Genomic DNA, 22,008 nt, shown 5'->3' on the forward strand with positions numbered 1-22,008 from the left:
GGGCCTTGCCTTTTGGCCTCGCCACAGCTCCCCAAACCTTTTCAAGGTAATGGTGGTGGTAGCTGCTTTTCTCAGGCGAGAAGGTATCAGGGTTCACCCGTACCTAGACGACTGGGTCATCAGAGCAGACTCTGTAACAGAGAGCTCTCAAGCTGCAGCCAGAGTGGTCTCAGTACTTCAATCTCTAGGCTGGGTCATCAATATGGCCAAAAGTCAGCTGACCCCCTCGCAATCTGTAGAATATTTGGGGGCCAGGTTCGACACAGACTCGGGCTATGTATACCTACCCGAGCTAAGGCAGTGCAAGCTTCAGAATCGGGTCCGTCTGCTCCTGAGGATGCCCCGCCCGCGAGCTTGGGACAATGTCCAGCTGCTGAGATCAAGGGCATCAAAGATAGCCCAAAATGAGCAAAAATGCTTTTTATACCAACTTTGAATGCTTATAATTTTTCGACCACTTGAAGGAAAGTGCTGCAAATTGGAAGGCCTCATTATAGCTGTGCATTTAGTACACCTACCAAAAATCAACCTGAAAGGCCAACTAGTTTAGAAACTACAGCAGCCTCAACATCGCTGTAAATTGATTTTTGCCGGGTTTTTTTTGGCAAAGTTTGAGCCTAAACCATTCAAAAAGTAAGAGGACTAGGAACATGGGGTTTTGCCAGTTCATTAAGCCCTAAAAGTAGTGCAGGTTCTCCAAATATCCCCCTTGTACTACTAAAAGTTCCAGTTTTACAGCTTCTGGAAGTTGGCCCAAAATGTCATTTTTGCTCAGGCGACATTTTGCAACCCTTTACTTGAGGTCCCCTAGAACCTCCCATTTTAGTCTTTTGAACTAAAATTTTGCACAGCTTAGTTTTTTATCATAAAGAAACTATGTACCAAATTTCATTAAAATCTGAGATGGTGAGGTGGGGGCGACCTTTAAAATTGGTCCACTTGACACGGAATGACTGATTGGCCACTGTTGGAAACAGGATGCTGAGCTTGCTGGACCTTTGGTCTTTCCCAGTACGGCAATACTTATGTTCTTATGGATAGGAAGCTAGAAGGCTCACTGAAACAAGCCTTTGAATTGGCCTCTTCAGGCCTTCAGATGACAGCTGGAAGCAGGTTTGGTCTACTTGGCAGATACTATTTATGACATGTTTGGGATTACGGCCCGCGGTATGTCTTTGACTGTCACGGCATGTTGGCAGCTGTGTTTGAGTGAAGAAAAATTTTCTCCAATTTTTTATTAAATTTACTACTTTGTAGCTTCATCGTATGCCCCCTAGTCCTGGTATTTTTGGAAAGTGTAAACAAACGATTCACGTCTACCCGTTCCACTCCACTTATTTTATAGACCTCTATCATATCTCCCCTCAGCCGTCTTCCCCAAGCTGAAGAGCCCTAGCCACTTCAGCCTTTCCTCATAGGGAAGTCATCCCATCCCCTTTATCATTTTCGTCACCCTTCTCTGTACCTTTTCTAATTCCACTATATCTTTTTTGAAATGCGGTGGCCAGAATTGAACAAAATATTCAAGTTGCGGTCGCACCATGGACAGATACAAAGGCATTATAATGTCCTCACTTTTGTTTTCCATTCCTTTCCTAATAGTACCTATTTGCTTTCTTAGCCGCCGCAGCACACTGAGCAGAGGGTTTCAACGTACCATCAACTATAATGCTGAGATCCCTGTCTTGGTTAGTGATTCCTAACGTGTAACCTTGCATTACATAGCTATAGTTTGGGTTCCTCTTTCCCACCTGCATCACTTTACACTTGCTCACATTAAATGTCATCTGCTATTTAGATGCCCAGTCTCCCAGTCTCGTAAGGTCCTCTTGTAGTTTTTCACAATCCTGCCTATGGCATAGGGGTCACCTTTTTTTTTTCCCTTCCCAGTGTTTGTGTGCTTCAGTACATCACATTCCTTCAGACTGGTTTTGCAGTGACCATAAGGAAAGGTGTAATTTAGTCATACCTCTTGATTTCCTTTTCTTGAGTCCTACCATACATAGAAACATAGTAGATGACGGCTGATAAAGACCTGTATGGTCCATCCAGTCTGCCCAACAAGACAAACTCATTGTGCTGCTTTATATGTATACCTGACCTTGATGTGTCCTTGCCATTTTCAGGGCACAGACTAAAGAAGTCTGCCCAGCACTAGCTTTGCTTCCCAATTACCGGTGTTGCCACCCAATCTCCACTAAGCTTCTATGGATCCATTCCATCCATACTAGTCTGAGATGTGCCCTGGATAACTTTGGTTCATAGGACTCATTGCATTCTCTGCTTATTTCTCTATTGATGTTTATTCAGTTACATGTCTAAATATTCCATGCTGCTGTGTTCAGATGGGGCTTGTTTGGATGTGCCATACTACTGGAAACACCAGCTTATATATCAGTAATGTCACTGGAAAAATCGGTTTCTCTACTTCCGTCTGCTAGTAGGAGGGGAATACAACCCATTCATTCAGACTGATATGGCAGGACTGAAGGAAAGGAAATTAACAGGTATAACCAAATTTTTCTTGTCTTTATTACCCTTGCCATGCTAGGCCAGACAAGTGGTTGTGTCCCCCTTCCTTCCAGTAGACGAAGGGATACTGAAATCTTCCAGTGACATCACCAGTATATGGGCTGGTGCATTCTGGATTTCTACTACTACTTATCATTTCTATAGCGCTACAAGGCATACGCAGCGCTGTACACCATACACAAAAAGACAGTCCCTGCTCAAAGAGCTTACAATCTAGATAAGACAGGTAAACAGACAGAACAATAAGGGTAAGGGAATAAAGAGGTGAGGATAAAAAGACAGGGCAGGTGAGTAGTGTTTAGGAGTCAGAAGAGGTGGGCTTTAAGTTTGGACTTGAAAACGGCCAAGGATGGAGCTAGACGTACAGGCTCGGGTAGTCTATTCCAGGCGTGAGGTGCAGCAAGATAAAGGAACGGAGTCTGGAATTAGCAGTAGAGGAGAAGGGGACAGATAAGAGAGATTTATCTACAGAACGGAGTACCCGGCGGGGGGCGTAGGGAGAGACAAGACTGGAGAGGTACTGGAGAGCGGCAGAGTGAATGCGCTTATAGGTCAATAAGAGAAGTTTGAATTGAATGCGGAAACAGATAGGGAGCCAGTGAAGTGACTTAAGGAGAGGGCTAATGTGAGCATAGGGACTTTGGCGGAAAATGAGTCGTGCAGCAGAGTTTTGGACTGATTGAAGAGGAGAGAGATGGCTAAGAAATAGGCCGGTGACAAGCAGGTTACAGTAATCAAGACGAGAGATGATAAGAGAGTGGATAAGGGTTCTGGTAGAGTGCTCAGAGATGTAGGGACGGATTTTGCTGATGTTATAGAGAAAGAAACAGGTTTTGCCAATCTACTGAATGTGAGCAGAGAAGGAGAGAGAGGAGTCAAAGATGACCCCAAGGTTACGAGCCGATGAGACAGGGAGAATCATAGTGCCATCCATAGAAATAGAGAAAGGGGGGAGAGGAGAGGTAGGTTTAGGGGGAAAGATAAGAAGCTTAGTTTTGGCCATGTTAAGTTTCAGATGACGTTGAGGCATCCAAGCAGCAATCTGGTCTGGTCTGGATGCTGGTTGAGATTTCGGGGGTAGAGAGGTAGATTTGGGAGTCATCAGCATAGAGATGGTATTGAAAGCCATGTGATATCATCAGAGAGCCAAGGGAAGAAGTATAGATGGAAAACAAGAGAGGACCGAGAACAGAACCTTGAGACACACTGATTGGTAGAGGGATAGAAGTGGAAGAGGATCCACCAGAGTGTACACGAGAGGTAGGAGGAGAACCAGGAAAGAACAGAGCCCTGGAATCCAAATGAAGACAGCGTATCAAGGAGTAGGTTGGTATCAACAGTGTCAAAAGCGGCGGATAGATCAAGAAGGATGAGGATAGAATAGAGACCTTTGGATTTGGCCAGGAACAGGTCGTTGGAAACTTTAGGAAGTGCAGTTTCAGTTGAATGAAGTATTTCTCTTCCTCCAGCAGATAATAAAATTGTCTGGGCCAGTGTAGTAGATCCTCAGTCTTAGTTCTCCAGAGCTCATCCCATGGGCTGTACTACTATGGTGGAACCTAAGTGCTGTGCTCCTGGTGCTTGGTCCATAGACCTTGAGCCAGTTGAGCTTGGAGGTGACAGTTTTCCCCTCGCCCCAATCCATAGCCTATGGGTTTACACTTGGTGAAGCTCCTGGGTTGGATTCCTGTGGTATGAGGATTCTTGATCTTCCACCATCCCCACAAGCCTCCTTGGGCTCCCCTGCAACTTCAATGTTCAGAATAACTTTATTCTAGGGCTGCATGTTAATCGAGATTAATGCCATGATTACATAGTAACATAGTAGATGACGGCAGCAAAAGACCTGCACGGTCCATCCAGTCTGCCCAACAAGATAAACTCATATGTGCTACTTTTTGTGTATACCTTACCTTGATTTGTATCTGTCATTTTCAGGGCACAGACCGTATAAGTCTGCCCAGCACAATCCCCGTCTCCCAACCAGCCCCCCCCCCCCCCCCCCCCCCCCCCCCACCGGCTCTGCCACCCAATCTCGGCTAAGCTTCTGAGGATCCATTCCCTTGGAACAGGATTCCTTTGTTTATCCCACGCATATTTGAATTCCGTTACCGTTTTCCTCTCCACCACTTCTCATGGGAGAGCATGCCAAGCATCCACCATATGCTAATTGTGATTTCAAAGTGTAATCACAATTAATAATTAACCTTTTGATGCCCACCTTCTTCCTCCCTCCACCTTCCCTCTTAGCACATGGTCTGTTATCTCTTCCTCTTCTCCTGGACAACTCTCCACCCCAACTTGGTGTACCTTGAAACACCATCAAGTGTTAGGCCCTGCGGTGCCAGCGGCAGTCGTACTAATAGGCTGCCTGCAGTCTGCAATGGACCTTTCTGACCCATCCCGCCCTTCTGAAAAGAGGAAATTGCGTCAGAAGGGGGTGGGACAGATTAGAGGGAAATGCCCAGTGCAGGCTGCAGGCATCTTTTGAATTCAACTGCTGATGATGCTACAGGGCCGACGACTTGCTAGTGTTTTAAGGGTTCGTGTTTTAGGGTTCGTGTTTGGGGATGGTGGCCTGGGAGAGAGCTGCAGGCACCCATTCAGTGGCCGGTGGGGCAGATGACACCCTGCCATCCCAAGAAATCCGCTGTCTTAGTCGCCCCTTGCCTCCTTGTACTGCCTCAGGAGCTAGGAAGTCAGCTGGGTGCCTCCAGCCACCAACACTTGCACTCCTCAAGCATGCTCAGTTTGTGCATGAACTGAGCATACTCTTGGAGCACCAGCGTCGGTGTCTGGAGGCACCCTACTGACTTCCACGCTTCTGAGACAGCACAAGGAGGAAGAGGGCCACTTTGGCAGTGGATTTCTTCAACTGATGGGGCTTTAGCTTCTCCACCAGCAATATGATATGATATCTAATTTTGGGGGATGGAGAGGAAATACGTGTCTTCTTCAGTCTTTCCCTGTGCATCCCCCATCCCCTTAGTGGACTGCTGGCTATGCCCCATCTTTAATTGGGATTAAAAATTGAAATGCAGCCCTACTTTATTCCTTTGTCAAACGGGGATAATGCAAACAAAAAACAAAACCTGAAAGTGCGTCCCTGAGCCCAAGGAGAGGGTTGGGGGTCCTGTAGGTCCTGGGGAATTAGGGACTGGGTTGGGGCCATTGTATGGGTGGGGAGGGGCTGGCGTACCAGCTGTCTGTGCAGGCATGCTTGCTACTCTGTTCGTTTTCCTCCATCATCTTTGATTGATAGGCTCTGTTGGAAGATTACACCGCATGCAATTTTGTTACTGCTGGTCACGCTTAGCTAGCCTTGTAGTCTTTGGTGCACACTTACTCATCTGCTACTGAAGCCAGTCTCTTCAAGGCCTGGGAAAGATCCAATTGCTAGCATACATTTGGATTGAAATGTTTGTAGTCCTGTAATGTGAGAAGCACTCCTTTCCCCTTCTGGCAGGTGCTGCTTCCTGTTCCCCTTGCATTTATTCAGAGGGGATTTAAACATAGTTTGGTCCTTACCTCTTTGAAGGTTCAGGTGGTAGCTTTTGCATGCTGTAGAGGATAGTTTTTTGTTCTTGACAGTACACTCGGATGTTGTATGTTAACTGTCTTGTCAGGCCCACACTTTTACGCTTTAAAGCCAGTCACCCTTAAAGTTCTTAACTTGAACTTGTTTTTCAAGATGATGTTGGTGGCTGTGGTGTCTGTTGGTGAGTTTGAGTGGCAGGCTGCCCCTGCATGTTTCTGAATCACTCCTCGAATGAAGCAGTATGTGTTTGTACAGTCCCATCCTTTTTTTGGAGCTCGAAATTCGGACCAGACTTAGAAGCTTTACAAGTCAATTATTCAAAGAGTGCTACTATGGTTTTTATAGGAAACCTTATTTTTTGTCTCTTGTTTCGGTTGTGTGGTGTTGCTTGGTGAAATTTAGTATATTACCTGTTAATTTCCTTTCTTTGAGTCCAGCCGTACAAGTCCAGAACCTGCCCTGGATGGCTACAGATTCTCTGCTCTCTCGTTAGCTCTGTTGGTGTATATTATTGGTAGCATGAATTTAATATGCATAGCTGTAGTGGTTTGAGGGGATGTGAAACTTTTCAACTTGTATTCCATTTTGGATCTAATTCTGCTTTGGCAGTAGCATACTGTGGAGTTCAAGTGCACTACCCTCATACTGGTGATGTGACTGAAAGAATTCAGTATCCGTATCTCCATCTGCTAGTTGGAAGGTGACATAATCCACTTGCTGGACTAGTATGACAGGAGTCTAGGAAAGGAAATTAACAAGTAAAAGTAAATGTCACCATATACACATGGAATACCTGCATGCATTTACACATGCCTTGGAGCACTATATGTATTCAGATGCTTTACTTAATAGCCATCAGTAGGAATGGGAGAAACTCTCATGTGTTAATGAAGTCACCCAGTATTTCAGGTACTCCCACAAAGGATAGTGAAATTGCACTAAATTAAAATATACCAACTTATTCAGGGTACTGATTTTGATTTTTCTGTTTCCATTTTGTATCCCCAGCTGCTTTTCCACATCGATTGAATCTCTTTTATGTGGCCAATGATGTTATACAGAACTGTAAAAGGAAAAATGCAATTGTCTTTCGTGAAACCTTTGCAGAAGTGCTGCCAGAAGCATCTGCTTTGGTGAAGTAAGTGGCAATTTCTTTTCTTTAATATTGTGTAAGATTCTAGTTTTCAGTTTAGCAGATTGACTGTAGTGATGAGAAATGAAAGACCTTGAGGTCTGGAACACGTTGCTGAGTGTCTGTCTGCTACACAGATTTTCAGTGTTAGAACGGCACATAGGCACCCAGCTCTCACACCCTATCCCCTCTCTTTGCAGCCCCCATCTAGTAAGGATCACAGGTAAGAGGAGAAGAGAGCATGTGTGCATCAGGCTGCATACTCCTCCTCTGCCTCTTTGGCACTGAATGCAGTGTTTGAACCATGTGGTTTAAACTTTATGTTCAGCACTGGCGGCAGAAGAGGAGACTGCTAGCTGACCTGTGCAGCCACTTTCCTTTCATTATTGATCTGGGGTGGAGAGAGAGGTGTACGTGCATGGCTGTGGTGAGAGGAGGGAAGCGGTACAAAGAGAAGAGAGATTGATGGTACTTGCTTGCTGCAGCCAAGCTGTCTGCTGCTGTATGTGTTATGCTGGTCAAACCTAGGCACCAGATCTAATTTTATTTATGTTTAGTAGACATGGTGACCTGGTGCTTGTTGAGCTCTGTTTTAAGCCGTTCTAATACTGATCTTAATAGACCTCTATCATTTAATATCTGCAAAAGCACAACATGATCTACCAGATCAAATGCTGTACAAAGTTCAAATTACAAAAAGATTGTCTGGTGTTTTTGGCTAATAACAGTCTAGTATCATTTATCAGTGAACCCCAATTTGAAAGAATGAAGAGGTCAGTATAGTTGCTTTGCAGATGTTGTCTGCTGCTCTAAGTTAATGAGCAGTAACTTTTTGCTGGCTGTAAATTAACTTTTTGGTAACATAAAGCTATGCAGCCCGAAATTCAAGCAGATATGTCCTTTTATTGTCTGGAGTATTGTTTCTCCTTTGATCAAAAGAAAGAGTTGAGAAGGCTTTCCTTTCAAATTAGTCCTGTGCAAGTAGATTTGAAACACTCTTTCTACATTCCAAAATATGATCTTCTACTCCTATTCAAGTTTTATTTAGTCTTGATATACCACCCTGGAGCGTACTATCTGAGTATTGTACAAATTAAAATTATAATGTGGAAACAAGAAAGGAACTACATTGCTGATAGGATAGGGACAGAGAAGTAAGAAGAAGTAGGGAGCAAAAGAGGAAAAAAAAATCCATTCGGTTTGAGAAAGAAAGACCACTGGTAATCAGTGTGGCCTGGTTCCCGGGGCGCAGGTAGAAGCAGGAAGCCCATTGTGGGGGTGGGGGCAAAGGTATAGCAGTCCTTTCCTCGCTCATAGTTCAGGAAAGGAAAGGGGAAGGGACATGATATACTGCCTCTCTGTGGTTACAATCAAAGCAGTTTACATATTACATGCAGGTACTTATTTTGTACCTGGGGCAATGGAGGGTTAAGTGACTTGCCCAGAGTCACAAGGAGCTGCAATGGAAATCAAACTCAGTTCCCCAGGATGAAAGCCTGCTGTACTAACCACTAGGCTACTCCTTCAGAAGGCATCTCGAAATAGGAATGTTTTTAATTCCAAATTGAATGCAGTATGGGAAGACTGACCTTAGGCCCAGATGCATCAAACAAACGTAACAAAATCTAAATCGTTAAAGTCCTTAACGATTTTGAAAAACCGAAGCATGCACCAAAAAAACAGGTCAAACATGTTCGTTGCGGTATCCAGAAGTACAATGTATCACTGAATCGTAATCCCCGTCATAATCGGCCCCTAAATCATGCGCAGAGCAGCCAAGCGTTATGCTGGCTGCTCTGCGCATGCCACAAACGTCCAAAAAAAACCACAACACAAACATGTGGCTCCCCACTTCCCCCTGCACTAACCAAAACATTAAAAAAATCCAAATAGATCGGGAGGGGGCAAAGGCGCTCGTCAGGAGCGTCCTGTTTGGGCGCCCTTCACCCCCCCCGAGATCGCCGCTGTTCCCCGCTTCAGCCGGTTTTAATAAAAACAAATCTCCAAATTTTCTCATCCCCGGTCCCCCTCCCTTCCTGTTTCCTGTCCCTTGCTCCAGGGCTCCACCTCCCGCCATCCTCCGTGCCCCGCCCCGCCCCCTGGGATCGTCGCCGCTCCCACCCTCCACCGGACCCCCCCCCCCCCCCCACATTACCGTCCCGTGCAGCGCCTCTCACCTGTATGCGAAGGTGCTGCAAGGGATAAAACATCTGATCGCCAATTGCTTCTCCCTTCTCCGACGTTGTTCCTGGGCCCGCCCTCCATTGACGTAAGTTACCTACGTAGGGGGGGTCCGGTGGAGGGTGGGAGCGGTGGCGACGATCCCAGGGGGCGGGGCGGAGGATGGCGGGAGGTGGAGCCCTGGAGCAAGGGACAGGAAACACAGGAAGGGAGGGGGACCGGGGATGAGAAAATTTGGAGATCTGTTTTTATTACAACCGGCTAAAGCGGGGAACAGCGGCGATCTCGGGGGGGGGGGGGGCAAGGGCGCCCATACAGGATGCTCCTGACGAGCGCCTTTGCCCCCTCCCGATCTATTTGAATTTTTTTTTTTGTTTTGGTTAGTGCAGGGGGAAGTGGGGAACTACCGGTTTGCGTTTTATATAACTTTTTTTTTTTTTTACATGCCAGTTTGCATTTTAAGGTGCAGGAGGGAGCGGGGAGATGACAGCTCAGGCCTGAACGACAGGTCTGAGAGCGCGCTCAATTTGTCACGTTAAATGATTCCTTAGAATCGTCGGTATGGTTAGTGCATAGCGAATTGTCCACATTTCAATGGTAGTTTCTGGTTTGCATTCCGTTTTCGTTATCTACTAGTGGCTTCAGAAAAAGGCCTATAATGCATGCAACGGCCGCAAATTTTGTCGTTAGAGGGTCATTAAAGGGTCGTTAGAGTTTTGTGCATCTAGGCCTGAGTGTCAAGTGTAGGGAGTTCCACAGAGAAGGAGCCATTATGCTATAAATATGAGATGGGATGGTATCCAGTCTTATGTTACGAAAAGAGGGTACTGTTGCTGGGATGACCAAAAAGATCGAGCTGGAACATAAGGAGTGAGAGCCAGTGAGAAATAGGATAATTGGTCAGAATGGTAGGTTTTATATGTAAGAACCAGTATCTTATATGTGACTAGTAAAAAAAGGCCCGTTTCTGGAGCCAATGAAACGGGCGCTAGCAAGGCTTTCCTGTGCCCCCCCCCCCCCCCACCCCACCCGTCGTCGATGTTGGTGAATTGCTCCGCCTCCGCCCTCAACGTCATAATGTTTGACGCGAGGGTGGGGCCCAGAGACTGTGATTTTCGAGGCTTCAGAGCTTCGAACATACGAACCTTGGCTTCAGTGACGTCAGTAGCCAATAGAACGTTGAGGGTGAGTTTTATATATATATAGATGTGATGAGTGATTAGCAGCCAGTGTCCCTGGAGCAGAAGTGGGATTACATGCTCATACTTACAAGAGTTGGTGATAATCTTAACTGCCATATTCTGCACAATTTGTAAGTAACGGATATCAGAAAGGCGAGCACCCTGCAAAACTGAGTTAGAATAGTCAAGTATATTTATGACAAAAGCATGTATTCAGTTTGCATTAGATGGAGGGCAAAAGACTGGTTGATTAACTGCTGAAAGTGATCTTAATCTTTCATATTAATTTGGATTAGTTCTCCAGAATCTGTTTATTATTACCTGAATGATATGTAACATCTGAACACATGGTTCACTCTTGTTTAATGTTTATTTATTAGAATTTGTTTACCACCTTTTTGAAAGAATTCACTCAGGGTGGTGTACAGTAAGAGTAAGTCAAACATGAGCAATAAGCAATTACAGCAGTAACAATATTCAAATAATACAAAGTATGGTATGGTATACTATAGTCTTACAATGTCAACACAATACGTAATAGAGCATTATAATAGGGAAGGGTAAAGCAAAGATGTAACATATAGATAGGTAAGACAGTAGGAAGAGTTAGAAAGTAAGGTGACTGATTTAAATTGCATATGAGGTCGGAGAGACGGTTAAATATTATCTCATCTAGGTTAAGATTGGATAAACTAAGTTTCGCTAAACTTTTTAAAGAATTGAAATAATATTACAAGCTGTTTCTTTGGGGTTTGTAGCACTGCATCCCTGAGGAAGCTTGATGATGAAACAGGTCCCATCGGGAAAAGATAAGTGCACTGCATGCTAGGTATGCTGTTTTTATACAGATGAGCTGAAATAATTGGCAAAGCTGGTAATTTTTTAAGGTTTTTTTTCTGGCCGATGATAGATTGAGGCCTATAGAGTATAGCTTTGAATGAGCACTCCACAGACCAGTCCGTAGGTTGCTGTATTACCACAGACTTCTGAGCTGAGCTGTAGCCTATATACCCAGACCCCTAGCTCTGTTCTTCAGTATTTTCTGTCTCAAGTAGGTGGATAGACATGCCTTTTTGTCCTGAGGCCTGGTTCCCAGAGTCTGGATGGTGGTTGGGGCCGTGTTGGGGTTCCTGAGGACCTGGGTGCTGGTGTCATACCTGGTGGTGCTAGGTCCCTGAGAGGGTTCTGCCTGCCACATTTTGGTTTGTCTGGGAGCCTGCTAGCTGGAAAAAAGAAAAATGAGTGACTGAGAAGACTGTACAGAGGCAGGCAGCCGCTTGGGCCTTGGTGTTCTCTAAGCCCAGCATGTGGCAGACGGGAGTGCTGCTCTCTGGTGGATTCAGATTCGGGAGCACAGCAGATTAGCTGGTAAGGCCTTCCTCCCTTTTGGTCCCTGTGACGTTGGTGGGTTTGCACCTCACATACAGTGCAGAGGAGCTGCCTGTTGGGGTGCGTGGACTGGTGCACAGGAGTTCCGTCTGTGCCTTCGGTGGGGGTTAAAGTGGTGCTCCACGTGCGTAGCCTGGCGTACTACTTCTGATCGCTGCATGGAGTGCAGACCAGACTCTGTGCATTCATCAGGAGCAGCAGCAGAAGAGTCAGCTGGTTTGGAAGCGGTTCTGCAGGGGGTCTCTGGAGAGCTGGCCAGTTCTCCACAAAGGCAGCCGCATGGGTCGGCTCAGATGTGGGAACAGCGGCCATTTTGGCGGGAGCTGCTCATGCTCTTGACTATGAGCAAGACTAACCTTCAGCGTGCCAGCGGCAGTGGGAGACCTCAGGGAGCAGTGCAGGCTTAGGGGTGTATATTTTTCTCTTGGATTTGTTTCTCGTCTATCAGGCCTACCTGTTGAATCAGGGGGCTGAGCAGGATCTGGTGGAACTGGAGTTGCCAGGGCTGGTAGCCCCTAAGCAAGCCAGGGTGGTCCTTTCTTGGGGCCAAAAAGACTCCTGGTCTCAGGGATCTCCGATGTCAGAGGTCGCCTCTCAAGGTTTCTGAGGGATCTTTCCTGCCGGAGCTTTATAGAAGGGGGGCGGGGACCACCCGCAGGTACTCCGTTTATTTCGTTGGGATGAGTTGGGTTGGTGGCACTGTATTGAAGAGAGCCTCAGGTGACACCAGTGGGTGGTCAGTCGTCGACTGTTATGTGCGGCCTTTGGGCTCCTCCCAGGGTTTTTCCACTGCACCTGGACATTCAGGGGCTTATTTCCACCAAATTTTCCTTGCCCAACACGATCCTTCGTTGGAGAAGAAGGACAAGCTCTGCCTACTGAAGGTGAATTCTTTGGTTGTGGCGGTAGCTAAGAAGATGACTCTCCCTGTGGAGGGGGATATTGCCTTGAAGGACCTCCAGGATAGCTTGAGCAAGCTGAAGCAGGCCTTTGATGTGGTGATGCTTGGGTCTCCAGGCTTCTGTGTGCTCATCCTTTGGTGGTGTAGGCCTGTCTGCAATGGCATCAGCAGGTTGGCTTAGGGAGGTCGGCCCTTTACACCTAGTTGGAAGCGGGGTTGGCTTATTTAGCAGACAGGGTCTATGACATGCTAAGGGCATGTCTTTGACTGTGGCTGCCTGTCAGCTATGGCTGCGTAATTAGGCAGCGGACGCAGCCTCAAAGGCATGGCTGGTTGTTGTCCTCTTGGGGAAAGTGGCTGTTTGGTGAGGACGTCAGCAATTTGATTAAGGAGCTGGGGGAGGTGAAGCCGCAAAGGTTGCCAGAGGATAAGTCTCAGGCAGGCTCTTGCGTTCCTGGACCGGCCCGTCGGAAGTTCCGGGACAGCCGGACATATAGGCCCGTGAAATCACAATTCAGGCAACGGGCACACTTTTTGTCTCGTCAGCCTTCCTTTTGAGGTGACAAAGTTTGGTGGCCTGGCAGGACGCTCGTCGGCCGCCTCAAAGCCATCACAGTGATGCCAGGCCATCCCTCTATCTGGTTCCCATTTGGGGATGTTATCTGGTGTTTCAGGGAGTGTGGGCCAAGATTGCATCAGACCAATGGGTCCTAGACATCCTGCAAAAGGTTGCAAGTTGGAGTTCTCCCATCTGGTCGCGTCTCTCTTCTTACAGTCCCCTTGTCGGGGCTGTCAAAGCGGCACAGATTCAGGGCAACAGAGACAAGTTGTTGGTACTCAGGTTTGTGCCTATTGCTCCGCTTTCTGCCGACAAAGGTCTGGGCTGGTATTCCTTGTACTTTGTAGTCCCAAAAAAAGAGGGCTTGGTGAGAGCGATGTTAAATCTCAAAGAGCTCAATCGCTGTCTCAAGGTCTCTCATTTTTGGATGGTTACTCTGTGGTAGGTCATTGTCTCTGTGCAGTCCAGGGAGTTTTTCACTGCTCTCGATCTGAAGGTGTACTTGCATATCCCCATCTGGCCCTTGCATCAGCAGTTCTGCGATTTGCATTGTTGGGTCATCACTTGTGGTGGCGGCCTTCCTGTGTTGGCAGGGAGTACATGTTCACCCCTATCTAGATGATAGGCTGATCAGCGTGTCATTGTACTAGGACAGTGTGGAGGCAATGGCCAGGGTCGTCTACCATCTTCAGTTGTTTGAGGTAGGTGATCAATTTCGAGAAGAGTCGGCTGGTCCTGTCCCAATACCTGGGGGGGGGGGGGGGGTACTATTCGATATGCAGAGAGAGTGTGTGTTCCTGATGGATGCCAGGTGTACGGAAGCTGATGGGCCAGATTTGGTTGCTGCTGGTAACGTGTCTGGGACTATGTTCAGGTGCTGGGCTCCATGACAGTGGCCGTGGAAGAGGTGTCCTGGGCCCGAGCTCGGATGCGTCTGCTTCAGCAGTTTTTGCTCGATCGATGGTTCCTAGTGTCCAAGGATTGTGCAGTTTGGCTGCCTTGGATGGCAGCTGCCCAGAAAAGCATGGCCTGGTGTTAGTTTACTCTGCATCTTGCTTGGGGAGTTCCATTTCCGATTTTCCACTAGGAAGTGGTGACAACGGATGCCAGCCTGTCGCGGTTGAGAGCACATTTTGGCCCACCATTGGCCAAGGGGACCTGGTCCTCGGAGGAGGCCATGTGGCAAATCAATCGTTTGGAGCTCCAGGCAGTAGCAAGGCACTAGTTGAGTTTACGCCTCTGTTGAAGGGGTTGCCGGTATGAGTATTCTCGCACAATGCCACAGTGGTGGCGAACATCAACAAGCAAGGAGGCACTCACAACAAGCAGCTGGCCTTGGAGGCCGGTTGGTTGATTGCCTGGGTGGAGAGGCAGTTGGCAGTGTACATTGCGGGGTCACAAAATGTGGAAGCCAGTTTTCTCAGCCACAACTCCCTGGATCCGGTAAAGTGGGACCTGTCCGTCGAGATACTTCTCCTGATGCTGCAGCGTTGGGGGATTCCGGTTCTGGTCCTCATGGCTACTAGGTTGAATTCCAGTGTCCCCTCAGCTTTTTCAGTCATCGCTGGGAGCCAGATTTTTGGGGCTGGATGCGTTGCTTCAGATTTGGCCATAGGGCTTGCTGTATGTGTTCCCACCGTGGCCAATGAAAGGCAGACTGTTACGGCTGGGTGGTCTTGGTGGCTCCGGACTGGCCATGGTATGCCGACCTTGATCGTCTGCTCAACGGAGCCCCTTTGAGGTTCCATCAGGAGTGGGGTCATCTTCATTAGGGACCCATCCTCATTGAGGATCCCACCCCTTTGGTCTTATGGCTTGGTCATTGAAAGGGCTAGGCTAAGGAGGAAGAGATACTTGGATGCTGTCATTGTGATGTTGTCTCAGGCTTGGAAACGGTCAACATGTATGGCATACGCTCTGATGTGGTGCACCTTTGAGAGTTGGTGTGCGGAGCAGGGTGTCGACCTGTTTTCAGCTTCAGTTGTTCACATTTAGCCTGCCTTCAGGCGAGTGTGCACCAGGGTAGGCTTTGAGCTCCTTGAAGGTACAACTGACAGTGCTGGCCTGTTTTCGGGACCACTTGCAGCATTCGTCTTTGGCAGTTCATTCGGATGTGGTGCGCTTTCCTGAAGGGAGTGGGGTGGCTTTGTCCTCTCGTTAGGGCCACCTGTCCAAATTGAAGACTGAACTGCTATTTGAGCCACTCTGTAAGGCATCGTTGAAAGATCTTATTTGAAGACGGTGCGTCTGGTGATGATTTCTTCAAGATGGAGATTCTTGGAGCTTCAGGTGTTGACATGCAGGGACCAGTTTCTTCGTTTCTCGGAATTGGGAGTATCGGGATGGTTCCTTCATTCTTGCCGAAGGAGGTATCTGTTTTGCATGTGAATCACTCGGAGCTTCTGTTCTTCGTCAGCATATCCCAGTTCACCCGCCTTGCAGCTTTCAGACTTGTGCATGGTGCTCCTTTGGTATTTGGAGGTGACAAATTATTTCAGGAGGTCAGACAGGTTGTTCTGTTTGGCAAGCAGAAGCTGGGGCTTATGACATTTAAGGCCTTAATTGCCTTTTGGATTAAGGAAATGGTGGAAACTGTGTTTTTGCTGGTGGGGAAGTATTTTGTGCAGTCTCATTCCATGTGCCAGGCAGTGGCTTCATGGGCCAAAGTTTCGTTTGTTGTGCTGTCCGATATTTGCAAAGCGGTGACATGGGCTATGCTGCATTCTTTCACAAAACACTATTGGGTGGATGTGACGGCGCGGAAGGAAGCCGCTTTCGGTGTGGTGGTTCTGCGAGCAGCAGGGCCCAGAGTCCCACCCTGATTAGGGATAGCTTTGGGACATTGCACACACCCTGGAATAGTGGGACGAGATGTAGTGGAATGAGAAATTATGTCTTAACTAATAATTTTCTTTCCATTAGTCCTTCACACTTTTCCAAGAGTTCACCACTGTTTATGCAGGACAAACGCACCGTGAGGCTGGTGTGCTGTGAGGCTTGGGGCTGTTCGCAACATACTTGTTTCTGGACTCCCATAGGGTAGGGTTTTTGCCGGCTCTGTGGGTTTTGGCTGGTCTTTTGGTCTGCCTATGGTGTTTTTCTAGGAAGCTTTGGTTGTTCAGTAGGCTTCTGGTTTGGGATACTACTGCTTGTGTAGTAATTACTGAAGAGCTGAGCTAGAGGTCTGAGTATAAGGCTACAGCTCAGCTCTGACTTTTTTTTTTATTTTTTTTTTAATCTTCACCAGCTGGTTGATGGACATGACTAATCCCACATGTCCTGGAATAGTGCGAAGAACTAATGGAAAGAAAATTATCAAGTAAAATCTAATTTCTCCATGTGACCCCCCCCCCCCCCCCCCCAGCTTGCATTCTAGGTAGGGTCACATTTGAGAGCCTTATTTATTTCAGCAACTGAGCTGTACTCTAAACCAGTGATAAACACTAAACAGAGGCTTCCGTCAACTGGTATCTGTGTTCTAAACTGATATTATGCTAAGCTCTAAAATGGAACCTAAAATACTAAACTAGACTCAAACAGTATTTATATAAAACCCTAACAAAAAACGTAGTTGGAAATGTCTTCTCTGTAGGCTAATTGATGGGGTCTGGTTTTCTATCCTAGTGAAGAAGTGGTTGGGTTACTTGCAGGGCTGGAAACCTCATTTGGTGGGAAGGGTCAGCAAGCTGTACTTCCCAGGGGAGAAGTATTTGAATCTCTAGCAATTGTGTTGTTTCTCTAGCCTATCTTTCCTCAGGCATCTGGGACTCCAGAGCCTTGAATCCTCCTGTGTTATTATTATTTGTAGCATTTGTATCCCACATTTTCCCACCAATTTGCAGGCTCAGTGTGGCTTACATTTGCTGTAATGGCAGTTGCCATTTCCGGGTAACAGAGTATAAAAGTCGTTGCATTAGGTGCATACATACATGGTAAAGAAGAATACATTGTGGTAGTGCATATTGATTCCTACGTGATAGGATTGTAACATACATTAGGTCATCGACTGTAGAGAAACCATATTCAACATAAGGGTTAAAGTGAAAGAGGTTAGTCAGTCAAGTGATAGGAGTTCGGTTTTTCTAGTTCATGTGTAGTCTCATTATTTAGTATTAAGGATGAATGTTATTGGTATGCCTTCTTGAACAGATCAGTTTTCAGTAGCTTTCGGAAGATAGTTAAATCTTGCGTTGTTTTTATGGCCTTCGGTAATGCGTTCCATAGTTGCGTGCAAATGTAGGAGAAACTGGTTGTGTATATGGATTTATATTTTAATCCTTTACAGTTGGGGTAGTGGAGATTGAGGAATGAGCCTGCTGATCTTTTTGCGTTCCTAGTAGGCAAGTCTGTGAGATCTGACATGTAGGCCGGTGCTTCCCCATGAACGATTTTGTGAACCAGGGTGCATACTTTGAACTCAATACGTTCTTTTAGTGGGAGCCAGTGCAATTTTTCTCTTAGGGGTTTGGCGCTTTCGTATTTCGCTTTTCCAAATATGAGTCTGGCTGCTGTATTTTGAGCGGTTTGAAGCTTGTTGAGTTCAGCATTGCCTGGAGGGGTCTGTGGGGACCATCCTGCAAGTATCAGGCTGCAGAGGGGACGACATTCTGAGTTCCTCATTTGGTTTGCTTGGGGTGGCAGGTGCTATCCCTGTGCTGAGTTTCATTGAGGCCTTTTTAGCCCTATTCCTAGGGCATGTTTGTTTGTTTTTTTTGGGGGGGGGGGGTTAAGTTGGGGCATCCTTATGCTTGGGAATGATTGTGATCAAACCTCATGGTGCTATTGGTAGTTTGCGTGCCTAATGTGACCATGACTTGAGCTCAGATTCCACACTGGGATTTCTGTCTAGCCCGTCCACTTTTGATCAGTAAATGAGTATCTGGCCTTAGCTGAGGCAGTAGAATTGCGGAAGTTAATGGCAAATAGTCTTCCAAGAAACTGGGCTGCAAGTGGCAGCCCCCATAAGTTGTTCATGTCTTGGTACTTGCATACAAGGTGTAGGTGCAAAACAGATACTGTTTTTGGGTGTTATTGGGGTACCTGATAGTGTAAGTTATTCCTGCTTAGCTTTCCACCAGTTTCCTTGGGATACCCTCCTGTGCCATGCATCTGCCTGCTGATAGTGTAAGTTATAATGCAAATGGGTCCGAACCAGATTAGCATTTGTTAGGTAAGTGTCAGAAGTTAATGTATCATCCCTTATCCTTAGATTCTAACCCATTGTGCCAAAATAATAAAAGAAACTAACTCCACAGCCAAATATTATAAAAATAAGGCCTTATTTTTTAAATTTTTTTTAGATTTTTTTTTTAATTGAAAGAAGTTAATTTTTACAGTTGCAGCAAATGACAGAGTACTACTACTACTTATCACTTCTATAGCGCTACAAGGCATACGCAGCACTGTACACCATACATGAAAAGACAGTCCATGCTCAGAGCTCACAATCTAAATAAACAGGAATCAAGACAAAGACAGTCCTATTACAGAAATAGCTTGGAGCAAATGTATGTACATCCCTAACTAGACTAAAGTATAAAGAGTCATTCTAACCCCAGAGCACTGTTACACGCATACGTGGCATCTAACCTTATGTAGCCCTTCAGATGTCAGCGTGTCCCTCAGATGTCCGTCTGGTCCAACACAGATCTTGTCCCCCTGTCGTGGTGTGAACACACAGCCCTGTAGTTGTTATAAGAGCTGCCTTTTATGGAGAAATTGGGAGCCTTATCTCTATTACTGACGTATGTTCTAACCTGTAGAACATAAATAAGTAGCTCCAAGTGTCCTGCATTGACGTCAATGCTGATAACACTGTCCTTTATCAGCAGCTTCTGTTCAGTAAACAAGAGTTGTTGTTGTTCTGCTAGACTTGATGTCTCCACAATGTCTTAGAATTTTTATAGAGGAAATGTCTGAATTTGCACATTTTAATCGGGTTCTTATGCTGGATAGTGCCATGTATGTAGGACCATGTAAGTCATGTAGGTCCATATAGTCACGTAGGTGACTGGGCAGTGTGTTCATAGTTTTTGCTCTAGCATTGCTCCTACTAGGGGGCTATCTTTACCATAGTCCCATCATCTTCCTCGTTTATATCCATGCCCTACCTGAGACTACTTCTGCGGCAATGCTATGGAGCCAGGTACTTGGACTCAGGCCACTCGTAGAGCGAACCAGGTGGAGGTCCTCTGGTCTGTTCACCTTTAGGAAGGAGAGTGCTGGCCGGTCACTTGGTTGATGGCAGAGGTGTTTTGGTGGCCATTCACTTATTCTTCAGTCGAAGTGTGTTGAGCAGCTCCAGAAGTGGAGCAAAGGTCCAACTTGTCTCAAGGGTTTTTGGTGTTTTTTTCTGGTCAGTTGATCCTGATGAGCAGCTCTCAGCCAGCTCACAGATTGATTAAGCAGAACCAGAACCATAGTATACATAGATGCCCTAATCTAGTATTTACGGTCTTGCTTTTGTCAGGGTTCAGTCATATGTCAGTAGTCTTAGGATCAGAGTTCAAGTGAGGTACTGTATACTGCCTCCTTGAACTCTTTGGGCAGCTGGTGGCAGGGAGGTGTGTCTGAATTTTGGCCATGAGGTACTTGTGGGGTCATGACTCGGCCTGAGCTACTTTAGAAAGGGGAGTGAGCTCAATCTAAGTTCCCATCTTGGTTCCTTTTCATCCTTACCCTGCTATGCTGGTTGTTTATTTCTGTGTTTGAGGCCTGGGGCCCTCCTGGTTTCCTGCTACATTGCCAAGGCCATTTCTTGAAGGTGCAGTGATAGATACTCCTTATTGGCAGTGGCTAAGAATTGCCTTCTGGAGGTTGACCTAGTCTGGACCAGACTTCTGGGTGCAAGGATCCTTACATTATACTCTGGGTCTGCTCTTTACATCTATTTGGACAGCTGCTCCCAAGCATATGTAGGCTTACCAACTAGGTTGGGGGTTCAATTTCAATGTTCAGTATCAAGTTATCACCTTAGTCCCCCCACCAGTTGTAAATGCATGTTGATTTTTCCTAGTTCATAGTGGTCTGGTCTTTTTTCTGCTCCCTTTTTTTTTTTCCTTCTCTTGGACTATTGTCAGTCTTTCAGTGATAGAGGATGAACGAGGCAGTGTCCTTAGAGTTCAAATTTAGCCTGCTCTGTGAATGAAGGGAAGGGAAATGGGATTTCATATACCGGTTTACGTAGTGTATACAGGTACTTAATTTGTAACTGGGGCAATGCAGGGTTAAGTGACTTGCCCAGAGTCACAAGGAGCTGCAGTGGGAATCAAACCCAGTTCCCCAGGATCAAAGTCCGCTGCACTAACCACTAGGCTACTCCTCCACTCCACAGTGCGTATTCTGAGCTTGCTTATTCGGTGTCTTGCTGGTGCATATTGTTTTTGGTTGGGCACAGGCTTGGCAGGTAATGTGGTTCCTCTTCCCCCCCACCCACTAGGTATGAGGGATGTTTTGATAGTCCTGGCAGTGTCTTGGGGGGGGGGGGGGGGGTCTTGTCTTATGTTCTTACGTCTTCCTCCCAGCTTGAGATCCTTACAACTTGGGTATGTCCTACTTGTCTGGATTGGACTAACAAGGTAAGGAAGGTGACATTGTCTTACCTGCTGATTTCCTTTCCTTGAGTCTTGCGAAACCAGACCAGGATCTCCCAAGGAAGACTGCTTTTGGAGATTTTCTCTTGGTGTCAACTGGCGATTAACAGAACCTTTCCTGATAAACTAGTTGTTGAGGAAAGACCTCTCTGCTTCTGCTGTTTTCCAGTTTTATGGGGAATCTTTCATGGAAATTTTCTTAAGATGACCTTGTAGATCTCCTGTAGCACATCTCCAGTTGAACATTCAGATGGATTAATATATAATGTTGATCGTGTTCTATAAAGTTATTCCATAGCATTAATCTATAGTGTTCAAGTTTTGTCAGATTTGCTTTATCATCAGTGTTATATTAGCAAGCTCCAGGACTGCACCATCCCATATATTCATGTTACAAATTTGTCAAGATTTTCTATCCCCACTTGTCTGGACTATTCTAGCAAGACTATTCTAGCAAGCTACAGTGTGGTAAATTTAAAACGAATCGGAGAAAATTTTTCTTCACCCAACGTGTAATTAGACTCTGGAATTCATTGCCGGAGAACGTGGTACGGGCGGTTAGCTTGACGGAGTTTAAAAAGGGGTTAGATAGATTCCTAAAGGACAAGTCCATAGACCGCTATTAAATGGACTGGAAAAATTCCTCATTTTTAGGTACAACTTGTCTGGAATGTTTTTACGTTTGGGGAGCGTGCCAGGTGCCCTTGACCTGGATTGGCCACTGTCGGTGACAGGATGCTGGGCTAGATGGACCTTTGGTCTTTCCCAGTATGGCACTACTTATGTACTTATGTACTTATGTACTAAGACTCATGGAAAGGAATTAGCAGGTAAGATCAAATATCAATATTTCACCAAAATACACCATGTTTTTGACTGTAACTCACCTTGAGCTATACTGAAAAAGGTGTGAGCAAAAATCCAGATTTCACTAATTTTGCGAACTGAAATTATGGCCACCAAAAACAGTTTTCCAAGCTTTTAATTTTGGCAAAGCTTGGTC

At 46.2% G+C, this 22,008-nt stretch overlaps 1 protein-coding gene across 3 annotated transcripts in view; it reads left to right on the top strand.

Moving 5' to 3' along the window:
* Positions 1–22,008, top strand: part of RPRD2 (regulation of nuclear pre-mRNA domain containing 2) — a 145,992-nt gene that overhangs the window by 29,302 nt on the left and 94,682 nt on the right. For all 3 annotated transcript variants that reach the window (XR_003940045.1, XM_030188296.1, XM_030188297.1), the window contains exon 2: positions 7,079–7,208. Coding sequence is in view for 2 of the 3 variants with exons in the window: in XM_030188296.1 (XP_030044156.1) it covers positions 7,079–7,208 (130 nt within the window). In the remaining variant the exon portion in view is untranslated. The remainder of the gene's footprint in view (positions 1–7,078; positions 7,209–22,008) is intronic.

The sequence above is a fragment of the Microcaecilia unicolor genome, chromosome 14 (assembly GCF_901765095.1).
Source record: "Microcaecilia unicolor chromosome 14, aMicUni1.1, whole genome shotgun sequence".
Classification (NCBI taxonomy): Eukaryota; Metazoa; Chordata; class Amphibia; order Gymnophiona; family Siphonopidae; genus Microcaecilia; species Microcaecilia unicolor.